General features: G+C 48.6%; 1 protein-coding gene across 7 annotated transcripts in view; it reads left to right on the plus strand.

The window, feature by feature from the left end:
* Positions 1-20,087, plus strand: part of PKNOX2 (PBX/knotted 1 homeobox 2) — a 785,503-nt gene that overhangs the window by 755,535 nt on the left and 9,881 nt on the right. For all 7 annotated transcript variants that reach the window (XM_082273326.1, XM_082273320.1, XM_082273323.1 and 4 more), the window contains one exon: positions 17,572-17,648. In XM_082273326.1, the coding sequence (XP_082129452.1) occupies positions 17,572-17,648 (77 nt within the window). The remainder of the gene's footprint in view (positions 1-17,571; positions 17,649-20,087) is intronic.

Consider the following 20,087-nt stretch of genomic DNA (forward strand, 5'->3'; position numbering starts at 1 on the left):
TTTTTTTATTTTTTGCTAACCAAACAAAGACGGAAAATGAAAAAAAAAAAAAAAACACGTTTTCTTAGTTTGTTATAAAGTTTCCCAAATAAGTGATTTTTCTCCTTCACTGATGTGCACTGATGAGGCAGCACTGATGGGCACTGACAGGCTGCACTGATGAGGCGGCACTGATAGAGTGACACTGATAGGCACTGATGTGCAGCACTGATGGACACTGACAGGCAGCACTGATAGGTGGCATTTATGGGCACTAATATGCGGCATTGATGGGCACTGATAGGCAACACTGATAGGTGGCATTTATGGGCACTAATAGGCGACGTTGATGGGCACTGATAGGCAGCACTGATAGGTGGCATTTATGGGCACTAATATGCAACATTGATGGGCACTGATAGGCAACACTGATGGGCACTGATAGGCAGTACTAATAGGTGGCATTTATGGGCACTAATAGGCGACATTGATGGGCACTGATAGGCAACACTGATGGGGACTGATAGGCAGCATTGATTGGTGGCATTTATGGGCACTAATAGGCAGCACTGATAGCCACTGATAAGCAGCACTGATGGGGCTGCACTGATGATCAGGACACTGATTATCAGTGTAAATGTCCCCTGTGAGAATTGACGGTTACCGGCTCTCCTCTGCTCACGCTGTGACAGCACCTAAGGAAAGTAATGCCGAAAACCGGCAAGTCCATTTACCAGTGATCAGCTGTGATTGGACACAGCTGATCATGTGGTAAAGGGCCACTGTGATTAGCTCTTTACCATGATCTGTGATCAGCTATGTCTAAATGACATGCAGGGGCGTGGTTCTGGAAGGTTGTCCATGCTGTAGCCATCTTTTGGCTGTAGTTCTGTCGGGAACTGGTTAAAATAGGATTGCACAATCATAACAAGCTTTCCGGCCCACAAATATGGCATTTACCGTCACTTTCAGTTGACACAATGACACAAACATGTCACTCCGCCCTACACATTTCGTCACAGCGGCCATCTTCCAGGCCTCTACATGAATAGCAAGCTTTTTTTTTTCCTTTACTTTTATTTGAAAACTGGTCTGGCCTCACCCCCCCCCCCACCTCCTTTACTGAGGAAAATGGAAGGGGTTGGGCCTATCAGCACATCATAGGGAGGCACGCCTGCTGAACCTGGAACAGCCATCAACCTATCAATGACGCCACAGCAAAACATGGCGGTGTGGGACTGATTACTGACAGAAGAGAAGAGGATCTCAGCTGGACAACGCTGGATCCTCTGGCTAGGTGAGTATCTGAAATGCTGAACACACCACAAGGTAAGCGGGGATAAAAAAACAAAACAAAGAAAAAAAAAGGAAATCAAACACAAAAAAAAGTGTTGCTTTTGTAGCACTACCGCAGTAGGGGCTGCAAGTGACAGGGTTCTGCATAGCATCTTCAATTTGCATCCAGACACAGAAAACAGTCCTTGAGTTTTGGTTTTGTTGTTTTATTAGGGGCTAATAACATAGATGGGGATAGGAATTATGGGATGCCCAATCTGGCAGTAACAAAAAGAACCAGTCCTCCATAGTAACAGCTTCCACTTGGTCCTCCTGCACAGCTTCACTTGATTTACTCCTTACTCCTAACAGTCTCTTGTTTTTAGCAGCAGCCCCTTACAGGCTAGGAACTTTCAGTCCCTTGAGAACAGTACCACATGTGAACTGCATCCTGGAGTACCTCCACTCCCTTGTAGATACTGATCCCAGCTCTACCACTGCAGGAAATGCCAGCCCTGCTTCTTCTTGCCAGTCCACCTGGCTGAAACTCTTCACCAGTCCACCTGACTGACACTTTTCACCAGTCCACCTGACTGACACTTTTCACCAGTCCACCCGACTGACACTTTTCACAAGTCCACCCGACTGACACTTTTCACCAGTGCACCCGACTGACACTCTTCACCAGTGTACCCGACTGTCACTTTTCACCAGTCCACCCGACTGACACTCTTCACCAGTCCACCCGACTGACACTCTTCACCAGTCCACCCGACTGACACACTTCATTGGTCCACCCGACTGACACTCTTCACCAGTCCACCCGACTGATACTCTTCACCAGTCCACCCGACTGATACTCTTCACCAGTCCACCCGACTGACCCTCTTCACCAGTCCACCCGACTGACCCTCTTCACCAGTCCACCCGACTGACACTCTTTACCAGTCCACCCGACTGACACTCTTTACCAGTCCACCCGACTGACACTCTTCACCAGTCCACCGCGACTGACATTCTTCACCAGTCCACCCGACCGACCCTCTTCACCAGTCCATCCAACCGACCCACTTCACCAGTCCACCCGACTGACCCTCTTCACCAGTCCACCCGACTGACACTCTTCACCAGTCCACCTGACCGACACTCTTCACCAGTCCACCCAACTGACACTCTGGAGATCTCCCAAGGCAAGGCTGAAGCCTTAAGCACACCACTGTCTTCAAGTAAACAGAAGTTCCAGCCTGCAAAAAAAAATTCAAAATCAGCAGCTACAAATACTTTTCGGCACCCCAAGCCAATCCGTCCACCGGCTCTGGGTGCAGGCACCGGCATCTTCACTAAGGGAAACAGGAAGTGAAGCCTTGAGGCTTCATAGTCTGTTTCCTACTGTGCATGTGCGAGCCACGGTGCGCTTTCTGAATGGTCCTGCTGTCTTCTGTGACCTGTGGTGGGGGGGAGGAGGAGGGGGTGGGCGGATCGCCGCACAACGATTGCAGAGATCTTACCCGGAAGTGGGAGCAGGTACCACCCCCCCAAAAATGTTACAAATGTGGCAGCAGAGGGGGAGAGGAAGCAAACAAGCAGAGCTTTCCCTTTTGGGTGGAGGTCTGCTTATCTACCCCATTTGACCATTAATAGGATAACTTATGAGGCCGGCCTGAGGATGTCCTAATACGTATGATGAAATTTTGGGGGAATGGGTCAGTTATATTAATTCATGTGATACCACCTAAACAACAATACCCATACACATGTGTGCACCTTGTAACCCTTCTATGAACAACAAAAATGACTGAAATGTGAGAATTGAGTTAAGGATCTCGCTTTTATTGGAAAATATCATTTAAAGTGACAACCTTATGCTGCTGCAGAGCAGGGATGTGAGTTGAGGTCAGGGGCTGGTGAGGCACTGGCTAGTATCAGAGCCAGATACAAACCCGGTTACATATTTATTCGCCCTCGTTCCCGCCCTGCTTTCCCGGGTTTGGCCCAGGACACAGTAAGACAGGACCGCATGCCGGGCTTGTGCACTAAGTGCCATTAGAGGGAAACTTTCTGAGGGTGCTTAGTGCATTTAGTGAAAAACCCACATCGCTATGTAGCACTGCCCCCTTGAGGACTGCTGAATTCTTCACCTTTCGGATCCCCCTGGGTTACTGTTAGCAACTGCATGCAGAAACTTAACACTTTACTTTCGAACTTAGTCAATGAACAGTCTAGGGCAGGGCTTCCCAAACTTTTTTGGGCCGAGACCCACTTCTGAATACAGTTATTTTTCGGGACTCACTTGCAGCCATTTTCACATCATAATGCCCCTTTACACATCACAGTGTTATACTAGTGCGATATGACTTAACTGGTTCCCGACCGCCCGTCGCAGTTTTTGCAAATTACTTTACCACTGCTTTAGGCCTGGTTCACTCGTATGCGGGATGGCGGCCCACATTTGCACAGGCATAGCAGCCCATTGATTTGAATGTCCTGCTATGCCCTTGTTTTCCCGCAGAAAAAAGGTGCATGCAGCATTTAAAAAAATCCAGTGGCCTTTTGCACCATGCAACTTACCTGCAGTTCCTGCACTGGCAAGCTTTCTGCATTTTTATATACGTGGGCCCAGCATTTAAAAACAGTTAGTGTGTGCAGGAACTGCAGGTAAGTCTCATGTTGCAAAAGCAGGATGGATTTCAAGACCACTGGATTTTTTTAAATGCTGCATGCACCTTTTTTCAGCGGAAAACGCAGGCATAGCAGCCCATTCGAATCAATGGAATGCTATGCCTGTGCAAATGTGGGTCGCCAACCCGCATACATGTGAACCAGGCCTAAAATAAGCCATCAAGCAGTGTCTGGCCTACCTGGTGACTGGTCCTGGCGCTCAGCCCTGATCCGATGGACTGGTCATTAAGGGGGCAAATCCTTGCGGTCCAGAAGTGGTTAAACCTGCAGGAGGACCGGTGTTTTTATTTGTAAATTACTTTACTGCTGCTTTAGGCCTGGTTCACATGTATGCGGGTTGGCGACCCACATTTGCACAGGCATAGCAGCTCGTTGATTTGAATGGGCTGCTATGCCCTCATTTACATGCACCTTTTTTAAACGGAAAACGCAGGCATAGAAGCCCATTCGAATCAATGTGCTGCTATGCCTGTGCATATGTGGGTCGCCAACCAGGCCTAAAATAAGCCATCAAGCAGTGTGACTGGTGACTGGTCCTGGCACTCAGCGTTTTGGATGCTTCAGTCTCTGGCTTCCTCTCCTCGGTCGCCATGGTACATAAGCCTGGCAAAAGTCACACCAAGCGCAGTAATGTCACTTCCTGCTACTGTCCCTTGGGATCGGGCCTCGCTCTCAGCTCCCCCGGCGGCACTCAGCTCCAATGCAATGCTAACGGCCCCACTCCGACTCCAACCCAGAGGCGCCGCCTCTTGCAAAGAACAGTGCGCACGGAAAGGGGCGGGTCGGAGCATCAGTGGTGCTCAAGGCCACGCCTACCTGCTCGTAATACAGTGAGCTGCTGCCGATGCCTGGGCAGCTCTGACTGCACTACCGCCGACGACCCACTCAAATGCAGCTCGCAACCCACTAGTGGGTCACGACCCACAGTTTAGGAAGTCCTGGTCTAGGGGTTTTGGTTGTTTTTGTTGTTTTATTATAAATAGGGATAGGAGAAGGGAAGAGTGGGATACTCCAGAACTTGAACTATTCACAATTCTGAGGACTCCTCTCTGAAGATGCAGCCAGGCTGCAAATTTCTCCTTGCCACTAGATGAATTATAGATACTGGGTCTCTGAACAAAAGACTTGGTTGCACACTATCTTCAGGGTACTGGCCTAGCACCCCCTTTCACTCCACCAGCTCACACCCATCCTCTGACTACTCTACTCCGGGGTGGCCGCCTTCCTGGTCAGGCCCTTAGACACAATCCCCTGTACTCACGATACGGTTTTTCCAGGTTCTCCAGTGTCTTAACCCCTCTAGTCAGCTCTCCTGGACCTCTGGGTTCAGCTCCTTCCTCCTGGCTCACCAGGCCGACTTCCTGTGACCATACACCAAATGCTACAGAAGAGGAGGCAGCCGCCACCCTCCTTCCAGGACTCTGCTCACCAGACAAAGACCCTGAGCACATGTGCTCCTGGCTTTTATACCACACCCCAACCTGACCAATGGGTACACAGACTTTGATACAGCCCCAGTGATTGGCAAAGACTGCTCACGGATGGGCCTCGTAAAGGGTTGTCCGCTTCCTCTACGACCATTTCTAGATGGATCAGACACAGTGATTCAGAGCTATTCCATCAAGGGTCAGGTTCCTCCTTTCCCTGTTAAGGTGCACTCTACTCTGGAGCTTAGTGCCTCCTGGGCTTTCCGTCATCAGGCATCCGTGACGCAGGTTTGGAAGGCGGCCACTTAGTCATCGGTGCACACTTTCACAAAGTTTTATAAAGTGGATGTGTTGGCATCTACGGATGCTTCTTTTGGCCACAAGGTTTTGCAGGCTGCTGTTGAGAGGACCTGATCCTCTTCGAGGGTGTATTGTTTTTATCAGGTGGGCTCCATATATTTTGGTTGAGCTTCTGTTGCCTGGTTGGCTACTATTTAGCTTTGGAAATGTTTTTGCTGTTCCCACCCTTCATGTTTCACTGCTTTGGGACATCCCAACAGTTATGAAGATCTGAAGCTGTGTCCCTCAATGAACGAAAGAGAAAATGGGATTTTTCACTTACCGTAAAATCCATTTCTCTGATGTTCATTGGTGGACACAGCACCCACTCCTCTCTGGAATTTACACTGCTTATAACTATACTGAGTGCCAAAAGCAGAGAGAGGGAGTATACCCCCTGGGATTGCCCATGGGCATAGCAAGACTTTTTTTCTGCCAAGTGTCCTACTCCTGTAGGGGGCAGTATAACCAAACGGTTATGAAGATCTGAAGCGATGTCCGTCAATGAACATCAGAGAAATAGATTTTACGATAAGTCAAAAATCCAATTTTTTTTACTGTTGGGGTATGGAAGGTTTTGGAATGATTTACTGGGCCCTGGTCTCAATTAGGCTGGGAACACTGGGAACACTGCTATATTTTAGATGGAAGTGCATAGACATGCATTTTTCAAGCGTTTTTCTGGCACTCCTATTAACCACTTGCCGACTGCCGCACGACTATTTACAGCGGCAGTCAGCCCCTTACAGGCAAAGTGACGTAGGGGTACATCACTAGCCTGTGAGGCTCTAGGGGGCGAACGCCCCCGCTCGCTCCCTAACTTCCCCGCGCGTTTGACCGGTGGACCCGATTTCCGCCGGTCACTCACGATCGTTCGTTACAGAGGGAGAAACGCAGGCGGCTAATGTAAACAACGCCGCCTGTCACTCTCCCCTGTGTAAGTGCAGAGATCATACGGTCCTGCTATGTAGAATCGTATATCTCTGTAGTTACACACACAGCCACATCCCTATACAGTTAGAAGCACGCCCCTAGGGACACACTTAACCCCTCCTTCTCCAATAAAGTTAACCCCTTCCCTGCCAGTGTAATTTTTACAGTAACAGTGCATATGTATAGCACTGATTACTGTAGTAATGTCACTGGTACCCCCAAAAGTGTCAAAAATGTCAGTCAGGGGTCCGATCTGTCCGCCGCAATGTCGCAGTCCCGCAAAAAAATCGCAGATCGCCGCCATTACTCGTTAAAAAAAAACAATAAAAATGACAAAAATCTTTCCCTTAGTTAGTAAACGCAATAACTTTTGCGCAAACCAATCAAAATACGCTTTTTGCAATTTTTTTTTTACCAAACATATGTAGCAGAAAACAAATTGGCCTAAAATGTTAAAAAATTTTGATTTTTAAATTTTTTGGGGGGGAATTTCATATAAAAAAATTTGAAAACTATTGTTATTTTTGCATAATTGTCGCTCTTTTTTTGTTTATAGCGCATGATCAAAAAATCGCACAGGTGGTCAAATACCACCAAAAGAAAGCTCTGTTTGTGGGAAAAAAAGGACGTAAATTTTATTTGGGTACAGCGTCGCACGACCGCGCAATTGTCCATTAAAATCAAACAGTGCCGAATTGCAAAATGTGGCCTGGTCAGGAAGGGGGTAAAATCTTCCGGGGCTTAAGTGGTTAAAGTATATAGGGCCAAAAACACTGGCTTCTGCCCCATGTATTTTTCCGAGCCTCATCTGACAGACATGTGACAAGCAGCACAATGCTCATTGGAAATAATGGGATCCTTTTTGAGCGCCATCATACTTTGGGAATCATGGGACAAAAACGCTCAGGTGTAAATGGTGGCTATTAAATTAATTCATGAATATGTGATAGATATGATGATAGGCAGAGAATAAATAAAGGAGATAAGAAGGCAGTAATCCCAGAGTTGGGCTTTCATCGACGTACTCCTACGTGTTTCTGAACTTTTGTTTTATGGTAAAAGTTTTCTGGTAAAATTTCACACAGTGGAGCCGCTGGGCCGTGGAAGGACGGGTTTATGTGAAGGTCAGAGTAATGAAATCTTAAATGTCACCAAACCTTTAATATTCATTATCCCAGTGGTGACCCAGTGGCTCTGTGCGCTTCAGCATTTCCTGTCTCGTCAAACTTCTTTCATGGAGGTAACTTTCTTATCTGCTCTGCCTAGAGATAGCGAAGGACGGGAAGTGCTGTCTGTATTATCCGATATATGAGAAAATCAACCTCTTGTCTTTCTCCGTGTGATCAACAAATAATGGTAGAATAGGCCGATTCTGGCCTGGCATCTGGAGTGGATCACCCATCATCTAATACCCAACATGTTGAACCGATGTTGTCAGTGCCATCTTAACAGCAATAAAGGGCCCCGGGAAATGCAGTGCACTGGGTCCCCGCCTAAACAATCACCCACAAGAATAAAAATGCAAATTATGGATAAGGCGATATTTATTGGTACAGCAGTGCCAGGCTAATGACAGCTTCCACGTTGGGTGGCTGGGTCCGGTGACCACGCACACGGACGGCATTCAGACTCGACTGTCCTGAGTATGCCTGTTCCTATGGAGGCGGACAGGCATTCCTGCAACTGTGGGCTCCCCCTCCACCACCCAAGTGGCCTTACAGCAGCGCAGGGCCGACAGGCGCTTGCCAACTGCTAAGTTTGGCGGTGGGATGCACACGGGCATTGGGACTAATGCTTCGCTGGGACGGGGGCGTGGGGCCCCGGGCAATGCAGTGCACTGGGGCCCCGCCTACACAATCACCCACGAGAATAAAAATGCTAATTATCGATAAGGCGATATTTATTGGTACAGCAGTGCCAGGCTAATGACAGCTTCCACGTTGGGTGGCTGGGTCCGGTGACCACGCACACGGACGGCATTCAGACTCGACTGTCCTGAGTATGCCTGTTCCTATGGAGGCGGACAGGCATTCCTGCAACTGTGGGCTCCCCCTCCACTGCCCAAGTGGCCTTACAGCAGCGCAGGGCCAACAGGCGCTTGCCAACTGCTAAGTTTGGCGGTGGGATGCACACGGGCATTGGGACTAATGCTTGGCTGGGACGGGGTCGCTGGACAGGTGCAAAATGGGGCCATTCGATAAGACGGCCCTGGATCTTGTGCTTCCACATTGGTCCTTTGCCTGAACTTCCGACCAATAGTCAGCTTTGTGTGCCCAAATCATTTTTTTTTTTTTTTTTTGGGGGGGGGGGGCGGATTGAGAATTGTATTAACTGCTTGGTTATAGTTTGCTTTAATCTATATACCAATCCTTTCAATAGATATGGGGGTTAACTCACTGAATGTCAACATATGCAATCATTTACACTGTGCATCATTTTTATATTTTTGGTCAAAATTAAGAATATGAAAGGCAAAGATAAAACAGAAATCTGTGAAAAGATACAGAATAAAACAAACCTTCACCCTAAGGCCCCTTCCACACATGCGGACCTTTCAGATCCGCCTGTCAGTTTTTCAGGCGGATCTGAACGGATGCCCCATGCATCTCTATGGGGCATCGGATGTCAGTGGAGACATGTCCCCTGACATCCGTTCCGATCTGATCCGTCAAATCCGGATGGATGGAAACCCTATTTTCCATCCGTCTAGCGGATCGGATGGGATCGGATGAGAATGGACAGGCGGTCCATTCCCATCCAATTCCCCCTTAGAGAACAGCGGGGACCTGACAGCTCCATCTCTGCACACAGCGTGGAGACAGAGCTGCCATCCGCCTGCTCAGCGGGGGATCGGCGGATCGATCGGATGGATTTTTAGGTGCATTTTTTTTAATTTAAAATTTACTGTTGTGGTGCATAATTTCATCACTATTGTTTGTTATTATCTATACATTTATATTATCACCCTGCTCTTGGCTTACACCTACTAGAGTTTATCTGCTCTGCCGTTTATTATTTTTAACCCAATCCAATTTGGCAGCTCCATTTTCCTTACCCTACCCATTTTGATATAGCCTTTGGCTATATTTTAGGGAGGCTGCAGCCTTTCTTCCATTCCACTGATTTCCATAGCGCAGGACTTTTCTTTACAATCAGTGCCCATCAGTGACACCAATCAATGCCCATCTATGCTGCCAGTCAATGCTGCCTTTCAGTGCCTGCTTAATAGTGCTGTCCATCAGTGCCCATCAGTGCTGCTTATCCATGCCACCTATCAGTGCCTATCAGTGCAGCATATTAGTGCCTCCTCAACAGTGCCGCCTATTCAGTGCCCATAAGTGCAGCCTATCAGTGCCCATCAATGACACCAATCAATGCCCATCTGTGCTGCCAGTCAATGCTGTCATTCAGTGCCTGCTTATCAGTGCTGTCCATCAGTGCTGCTTATCCATGCCACCTATCAGTGCCTATCAGTGCAGCATATTAGTGCCTCCTCAACAGTGCCGCCTATTCAGTGCTCATAAGTGCAGCCTATCAGTGCCCATCAGTGCCGTCTCATCAGCATACATCAGTGAAGGAGAAAAATTACTTATTTACAAAATTTACTGACAGAAAGAAAAACTTTTTTTGTTTTTTTTTTAACAAAAAATAAAAACCCCAGCGGTGATTAAGCCCCCGTTCACATAGGGGCGACGCTACTTCGCACCGCGACCTCCGAGGTCGCGGTGCGAGCAGCGCGCCGCGACCTCGGAGCGGCCGCCACGGACTTCATAACATTGAAGTCTATGGCGGTCGCCTCCGGGTCGCCCCAAAGAAGCTCCGGACCCTTTTTCTAAGTCGGAAACGACTTGTGTCGCTCCTATTAGAACGGGTCCGCAGCTTCCCTATGGGAGGCGACCTACGGCGACCTGTGAGGCGACCAGGTCACCTCACAGGTCGCCTTAGTGTGAACGGGGGCTAAATACCACCAAAAGAAAGCTCTATTTGTGTGTCATATGGGTACAGTGCTGCATGACCGCACAATTGCCATTCAAAGTGTGAGAGCGCTGAAAGCTGAAAATTGACCTGGGCAGGAAGGGGGTGAAAGTGCCAAGAACTAAAGTCAACCATTTCTTCCCTTGAATCATGAGCTGTCTAAGGGCTGTCATACAGAGTTGGCTGCCTACTGTTTACATTATCATGGAAGCATAGGTGTGCACACAAGGTGTGCTGGGTGTTCCTGGGCACACCCTAATCACCCTGTGCAGTGCAGATTTCCCCTGCTTCCTGGCGTCCATCGTCTCTCCCTTGCATTACTGCCAGTTTCCCTCCTCTCCCCTCCCGCTGGCTTCTGCGGGGGATGTTTCAGGAAGGATGAATGAATGAATGAATGAATGAATGAATGAACACAGTGAGTCATCTGTACCAATTGCTCTTGTATTCATTCTTAACTGAAGCATAAGTTTGTGAATGAACAGGAAGCTACTTAGCAAAGAGCACTTCCCATTTGTTCACTGTCCAGTACAGCTGAGGCTGCAGGGAAAGGGATTGGGGAAACTCTCTCCTCAGTCCCTTTCCCTCTGTTTAGACCAGGCATGTCCAACCTGCGGCCCAGGGGCCGCATGCGGCCCGGAACCGCAGGCAATGCGGCCCACTGCCCCCTGACAATTTATTTATTTTTGCTGGGGAGGAAGGAAGTCAAGCCGGGGGCACGGCCACAGAGGCTGCCTCGGAGGGGATCATCCGTGTTAAATTAGTGCTGGGGGGGGGGGGCGGCAGCACAGGAGGGCGCGGCGGCATTTTATTACTTATATACCTTAACTATAGTATATATTTTATATGCGGCCCGAGAAAATTTCTCTACACTCAATGTGGCCCAGAGAAGCCAAAAGGTTGGACACCCATGGTTTAGACCATCGATATTTCACCAAAGCCCCCCCAACAGGGCTCCTAAAAAAAATGTTAAAAAAAGTAATAAAAGATAATAAAAAAAATAAAATTGTAAAAAAATAATAAAAATAAAAACTACCGACACCGTCCACTGCCCTACTGACACCAATCTCTGCTCTACTGACACCCTCCACTACGCTGCTGATATATACACACATGCGTCTTTGTGTTGTGGGGTGCACACCCTAATACAATAGGCTACGCACACCAATGCATGGAAGGCTGCTAATCATATAATCATTGAAGGCTGCTGATCATATAATCATGGAAGGCTGCTGATCATATAATCATGGAAGGCTGCTGATCATGTAATCATGGAAGGCTGCTGATCATATAATCATTGAAGGCTGCTGATCATATAATCATGGAAGGCTGCTGATCATATAATCATGGAAGGCTGCTGATCATGTAATCATGGAAGGCTGCTGATCATATAATCATGGAAGGCTGCTGATCATATAATCATTGAAGGCTGCTGATCATATAATCATTGAAGGCTGCTGATCATATAATCATTGAAGGCTGCTGATCATATAATCATTGAAGGCTGCTGATCATATAATCATTGAAGGCTGCTAATCATATAATCATTGAAGATACTTTAGTCAATGCAATGTGTCAGTATTGTAGCAATGCTGGAATTGTTTCTGGAAATTTTAGAGATATAACTTCCATAGTATAAGCTGGTAAAGTGATAGCGGACGCATGGCTATACTTCAACAATGGTGAGATGCGTTCTTTTGCCTGTGGCGCCATCTAGGGGTCATCCTTAAATTAGCTTTTTTCATATTCCAACATTGAATAAGTTAGGGGTCCATGTGTGAGGTGACATCCATCTATATATTACTCCCCTACTTCTTTGGTGTGTAACACTTTCCCTTATTAAAAAAATAATAATAACAATTCATCAGTTGATTTAACTGTTTATTCTTTGATTCGGCACTCTTTTCTGCCATTTTTTAAAGCTTAACTTCAGGCAAGCACCCAAATACACCAATAACATACATATAAGGGAGCTGTTTTACCTGCCAAAGAATTTGTATTTCTATCCATCCAGTTCTGAGATTTACACAGCTTTGCCACACAGCAAAACCCTGTCTAGCAGGGCAGGAGACCTGATGTTTCCCTACTACAGTTAAAGCATAGCTCCCAACTGTCCCTGATTCAGAGGGACTGTCCCTGATTTTGAGGGACTGTCCCTGATTTCGGGGGACTGTCCCTGATTTCGGGGGACTGTCCCTGATTTCGGGGGACTGTCCCTGATTTCGAGGGACTGTCCCTGATTTCGAGGGACTGTCCCTGATTTGGAACAAAGTTCCTCTGTCCCTCTTTCCTCCTCATTTTGCTCTGATCTATATAGTTGTATATAAAATGCACTTTTTATCTTTCAAAAAGTGTTTCCCAGTGCTAAACCTTTCATCCAATTTCTACATTCAATTGCTACATTTGAATATTTCAAAGGTTATAAAGGAATAGTAAAAAAAAAGCACTTGTGGGCTTAACTAATATTTTTTTGTAGAATTCTCCTTTAACCACTTTAGCCCCGGAAGATATGGCTGCTCAAAGACCAGGCCCTATTTTGCGATTCGGCACTGCGTGATTTTAACGGACAATTGCGCGGTCGTGCGACGCTGTACCCAAATGAAATTGATGTCCTTTTTCCCCACAAATAGAGCTTTCTTTTGGTGATATTTGATCACCTGTGCGATTTTTACTTTTTGCGCTATAAACAAAAAAAGAGCAACAATTTTGAAAAAATAACAATATTTTTCACATTTTTTATATGAAATTCTCAAAAAGAAAATGTAAAAATCAAAATTTTTTAACATTTTAGGCCAAATTGTTTTCTGCTACATACTTTTGGTAAAAAAAAATTGCAATAAGCTTATTTTGATTGGTTTGCGCAAAAGTTATTGCGTTTACTAACTACGGGAAAGATTTATGTCATTTTTATTGTTTTTTTTTTTTTTTACTAGTAATGGCCGCGATCTGCGATTTTTTTTTTTTGCAGGACTGTGACATTGCGGCGGACAGATCGGACCCCTGACTGACATTTTAGACACTTTTGGGAGTACCAGTGACATCACTACAGTAATCAGTGCTAAAAATATGCACTGTCACTGTACTAATGACACTGGCAGGGAAGGGGTTAACTGTACTGATGATCAAGGGGTTAAATGTGTCCCTAGGGGCGTAATTCTAACTGTCAGGGGGCGTGGTTAGTGAAGTAACTACAGAGACATACAATCCTATATAGCCAGATCGCATAGCCTCTGTGATCATCTAAGGGAGAATGACAGATGACTGTGTTTACATCAGCCGTCTGCCTTTCTCCCTCTGCTGCGGGAGATTGCGAGTCACACGTGCTGACTCCCCAGGGAACGAGTGGGGCAGGCGGCACGCGCTCGCCCCCTGCAGTCTCCTGAGCGAGCGACTTAGGGCTACGTCGCTTTGCCCAGCAGCGGCAGTAAATGTACGGTGGGCAGGGTTAAAGTGGTTAAGGGGGTGTGTCAGGGGGTGTGTCCTATGCGTACATACTTTTGCTAATAGGTGTCCCTCATTCCCATCTCAAAAGATGTGTGAAGGGAGGTGTGGTTAAAGTGGATCCTCAGCCTCCCCCCCCCCCTATTTTTTTTTTTAACCCCTGCTTACTATAGGTTGTCTTCAGCCCATATGAAATACTCACCCACCCAGCTGATCCAGTGTTCTCCCGCTGAGATCCTCTTCTGTTTTGCCTCTGCTCCGTCCTGCGCCGCCATGTTCAGGTTTTTCTGGGTTCAGCTGGCCAGCCTACCGATGATGCGTGGCTTGACCCGCCCCTACTCCTCCTTTACTGGATGGAGGGACAATGCCTCCTGGGATATGTGACGTGCACATCCCAGGGGGCAAAGGGCGCACAGGCCTAAGCGAATGATGTGCACAGGGGGGCGGCCCAAACACATAAAAAAAAGTAAAAAAAATACAGCGCTATTTTGGGATGGGGGGGAGTGCTGAAAAGGTAAGGAGCCGCTTTAACCACTTAAGCCCCGGAAGATTTTACCCCCTTCCTGATAAGGGGGTATTTTGCGATTCGGCACTGCGTGACTATAACTGACAATTGCGCGGTCGTGCGATGCTGTACCTAAACGAATTTGACGTCCTTTTTTTTCCCACAAACAGAGCTTTCTTTTGGTGGTATTTGATCACCTGTGCGATTTTTTGATCATGCGTTATAAACAAAAAAAGAGCGTAAACTTTGCAAAAATAGCTATATCTTTTACATTTTTTTATATGAAATTCCCCCCCCAAAAAAAATGTAAAAATCAAAATTTTTTAACATTTTCAGCCAATTTGTTTTCTGCTACATATGTTTGGTAAAAAAAATCGCAAAAAGCGTATTTTGATTGCTTTGCGCAAAAGTTATCGCGTTTACTAACAAAGGGAAAGATTTTCGCGTAATGGCGGCGATCTGCGATTTTTTTTGCGGTACTGCGACATTGCGGCGGACAGATCGGACCCTTGACTGACATTTTTGACACTTTTGGGGTTACCAGTGACATTACTACAGTAATCAGTGCTATACATATGCACTGTTACTGCAAAATGACACTGGTAGTGAAGGGGTTAACTTTATTTGAGAGGGAGGGGCTGTGTGTGTCCCTAGGGGCGTGATTCTCACTGTGATTGGCTGTCTGTAGAAACAGTGATCAACGGTCCTACATAGTAGAACCATGTGATCACAGTTTCTACACAGGGGAGAATGACAGGCGGCTTGTTTACACTAGCCGCCTGACTTTCTCCCTCTGCAGCGGCGATCGAAGAGTGACCGGCGGACATCGGGTCTGCCTGTCACACGCGCGGGGGGCCCTGACCACGCGGGAGCGCGCCTCCGGCGGCGCGCGCTCGCTCCCTAGACCCTCACAGGCTAGCGACGTAGATCTACGTCACTTTGCCTGTGAGGGGCAGACTGCCAACGTAAATCGTCGTTAGGCAGTCGGCAAGTGGTTAAAGCAGGGTTCAACCCAAAATTGGAACTTCCACTCATTTGCTTCCTCCCGCCCTCCTCCAGTGCCACATTTAGCACCTTTCAGGGGGGAGGGGGGAACGGGTACCTGTCCTTCCCTATTTCTGGGTGACAGTGTCCCGTGGCGCCGTCCACCGGAGGTTCAGTCCTCCTTCTCCTTCCCCCGCCACCGAGCCTTTGAGAATGCTCAGCGCGCATGCGCAGTAGGGAACCGGCTTTGAAGCCGAAAGGCTTCATTGCCAGTTTCCCTTAGAAAGAATGGCGGCAGCAGCACCTGACAGCCGATCCAAAAATCAGCTGGGGTGCCGACATCGCGGGCCCCCTGGACAGGGAAGTGTCCATATATTAAAAGTCAGCAGCTACAGGATTAGTACAGGATTTGTAGCTGCTGACTTATCATTTTTTTTTCATCGGCCGGAACTCTTTAAGTAGGTCTTGTCCTTCCCCCACCCTGTGACTGAACAGAGATGGAGAAGCAGAAGACTGATGAGTTAATCTCTCTATCAGTCTCCCAGTCTGAGCTCTGCTGTACAGGGGCTGTAGAAGGTGGATACCAGGTCAGATTAAAGTGTTACTAAACCCAGGAGCTGACATTCACTATATCTGCTCTCCCCCAGGAGCCTGCAGTCACTATATCTGCTCTCCCCCAGGAGCCTGCAGTCACTATATCTGGTCTCCCCAGGAGCCTGCAGTCACTATATCTGGTCTCCCCAGGAGCCTGCAGTCTCTATATCTGCTCTCCCCAGGAGCCTGCAGTCACTATATCTGGTCTCCCCAGGAGCCTGCAGTCACTATATCTGCTCTCCCCAGGAGCCTGCAGTCACTATATCTGGTCTCCCCAGGAGCCTGCAGTCACTATATCTGGTCTCTTTTTGGGGACCAGTGACATTAATACAGTGATCAGTGCTAAATAATATGCACTGTTCCTGTATAAATGACACTGGCAGGGAAGGGGTTAACACTGGGGGTGATCAAGGGGTTAAATGTGTTCCCTAGATGTGCTTTCTAACTGTGTGGGGGGATGGGTTGGACAGAGGCAGAGAGAGAAATTGGCTTAGCTGAATCACACGATCTTTCCCTGCCTCTCTGACAGGAGAGCCATCTTACATTGTTTACATACCAGATGGCTCTCCTGTCAGCAGGGCCGGCGCTACTTGTAAGGTGACCTAAGCAGCCGCCGAGGGCACAACTTAGCAGGGGGTGCCGGCATCCTGTACCCAGAATCAGTAATGCCGGTGCAGCACTCCTCATGCTGTGCGCCGCCTGTGCGCTACAGCAAGCCACGCTATATTAGGGCTCCAGCGTCACCAAAATCCCCATAGGAAAGCATTGAATAATGCACATGCATGGTGACAGCCGTGCCGCGCACGCACATCAGACCTCCCCATAGGAAAGCATTAAATAATGCTTTCCTATGGGGAGGTCTAATGCGCGCGCGGAGCGGCTGTCGCCGCGCATGTGCGTTAGGTCTCCCTTAGGGGAAAGCGGCAAAGGAGAGTAGGTGGAGCTGACCCAGCGCCGAGGTAAGTTTTAACCCCATCAGCAACTTGGGATGGGGGGTGGGAGGGAGAGGGGCACTACAGGGTCTTGCAGTGCCAGGAAAACCAATATGTTTTCCAGGGGGAGGCAATTTTTATTTTGCCTAGGGTGACAAAAATCCTTGCACCGGCCCTGCCTGTCAGTTTTGCCAAAGATCGCAGGAGGCCGGCGGCGATCGAGCCCGCTTCTCCCGCGGTCTGCCTCCCGCTGTGACTAATCACAGTATCACACACAATCGCCGCCAAAACCGTATGCACATAATCGCATAGATCTACATGATGATGCGCAGACGAGCCGCCCTGCCACAGTAAATCTGCGTGGGACGGTCGGCAAGTGGGTAAAGTTCATGTGTGTGTAAATTCAGGTGTCCCAATACTTTTGGTAGTATAGTGTATGTCTCTGTTTTCCTTTGATTTTTTTTTGTGCAGATGCTCAGATTTATTCTTGTCATTTTTTGCTCTTTTCCAGCACCCATACCCAACAGAGGATGAGAAGCGACAGATCGCTGCACAGACAAACCTCACTTTATTGCAAGTCAACAACTGGTGAGTGCCCCGGGGTAATGACTGCACCTCCATCATTGAAGGCTTCATGGACCATACATGATCCCAGGGGTCTATATTAGGGATAGACTGATTATCGGCAAGGCTGATATATCGGGGGCTGATATGCACTTTCCCCGATATATCGGTATCAGCCCCGGAACTGGCCGATATTGCCGATATTTTTGTGACGTCATTCTGCCTTCTTAGGCCGCCTCCCTCGCCTTGGACAGCCTCATCTGGAGTCAGGATTAGTCTCGCGGGAGTGTATCACAGCCATACACCCACCCACAGCAGCCCGGTGCCAGCCACCTACCCACATCCACAGGCCCTGTACCAGCCAGCCACAGGCACTGTACCAGCGAGCCAGCCACCCACAGGCCCTGTACCTGCCAGCCACAGGCACTGTACCAGCCAGCCACCCACAGGCCCTGTACCAGCCAGCCACCCACCCACAGCCCCTGTGCCAGCCACCCACCCACCACAGGGTGCCAGACAGCCAGCCACCCACAGACAGGGTGCCAGACAGCCAGCCACCCACAGGCCCTGTACCTGCCAGCCACAGGCCCTATACCAGCAAGCCAGCCACAGGCACTGTACCAGCGAGCCAGCCAGCCACCCACTGGCCATGTACCTGCCAGCCACAGGCACTGTACCAGCCACCCACAGCCCCTGTGCCAGCCACCCACCCACCACCGGGTGCCAGCCAGCCAGCCACCCCACCACAGGGTGCCAGACAGCCAGCCACCCACAGACAGGGTGCAAGACAGCCAGCCACCCACAGGCCCTGTACCAGCCAGCCACAGGCACTGTACCAGCCAGCCACCCACAGCCCCTGTGCCAGCCGCCCACCTACCACAGGGTGCCAGCCAGCCAGCCACCCACCACAGGGTGCCAGCCAGCCAGCCACCCACAGACAGGGTGCCAGATGGCCAGCCAGCCACAGGCACTGTACCAGCCAGCCACCCACATCCCCTGTGCCAGCCAGCCACCCACCACAGGGTGCCAGACAGCCACCACAGGGTGCCAGCCACCCACCACAGGGTGCCAGCAAGCCAGCCATTAAGCATTAAACAAAAATTAACATGTCCGGTACCAGATTTGTGTCAAAAATTGTCTTTATTTTTCAAAACTTTAAATGTACAAAATATCGGCCCATATTGGCCGATACCGATACTTTCTGACCAAACTATCGGTATCGGCCCTGGAAAAAACATATCGGTCTATCCCTAGTCTATATATAAAATCTACCAATGAATGCTCCGCAATGTCCCAGAAAGCAGTGGTCACATGACATGGGCCAATGTTGGGGTCTCTTCTTTATTAGAGAACTATGAACTCTTAGAAAAACAGGTCCCATTTTTGTTCCATTTACCCGCACTGCAAGGGGAACATGGAAATGGGGCAAAGACAACTAAAGGATATCCTTATTCTCCAAAACGAATCCATACACATCCACTGCATAAAGTAGTATTAAACTCAAAACCAAAAATATCATATATTGCAGCTTATAAATCACTAGACATTAAGCCCGTTAAATTAACGGGAGCTAGAACCATTTCACCATTGCTAGAACATATGTGGTCAAACCTTTGTAAAAACAGACTTGTTCCAGTACAAAAAAAAGTGGACAACCATGCAGTTGGGGACATGCAGAGAGCTGACTGAGCGGCTCTCGATTATCCCGTTTTTTTTTCTAACAACGCAAGAGCTGCATGATGTAGCCAGCTCTGCGTATAGCGTCCCTGTTGCCCTAGCAGCATCGGGGACACGCGCAGAGCTGACCGAGCGGCTCTCGCGTGACATCGCTCTACCGCCGCCACTTGTAAAGGCCGCTGCCGCTTAGCAGTAAGTCCACGCAAGCGCGCACCCGCCGCGTGCCCGTGCACACCCGCTGCTTCATCAGTTGTGCCTGGCCGCCTGAAGTCTCTGCGCTCCAAGTCCCAACGGCGGTCCGTGGGGCACATGCGCAGTAGCGCAATCCCACGGACACAGGGACTGGACGCAGAGACACTTGTACTTTATATGTATAGATGATGTTGTTAATTATTATGATTTTATTGCTAATGATGATGATTAATATTAGTAGCAGTAGAATTATATAAGCGTAGATTAGTAGAATTATACAGTATAAGTGTACAGTAATGTGATCGGCATCAGTAGGCTCTACCAGTGCTGTGTAGTACCACTTGTGTCCACCAGGAGCGCCAATCCTCGAACCGATCAGCGCTCTCCGACCCCCCCCTTGTATCGCAGGTAAGGCCCCCTCCTTCTCCTCGCCCAGACTACATCTCCCAGCACTCTCCGCTCCCGGCGTTTGACGTCTCCCTCGTGCCGGGTGGGCGCTTCCCCTCAAACCTCTTGCTGCAGTTGAGCCATCTACGCGCACGAGGCGAGCAGGGTGCGTGCTCCGGTGAGAAAGCGGGGTAAAGCGCGGGCCGG

The sequence above is a fragment of the Pelophylax lessonae genome, assembly GCF_965119305.1.
Source record: "Pelophylax lessonae genome assembly, chromosome: 12".
Classification (NCBI taxonomy): domain Eukaryota; kingdom Metazoa; phylum Chordata; class Amphibia; order Anura; family Ranidae; genus Pelophylax; species Pelophylax lessonae.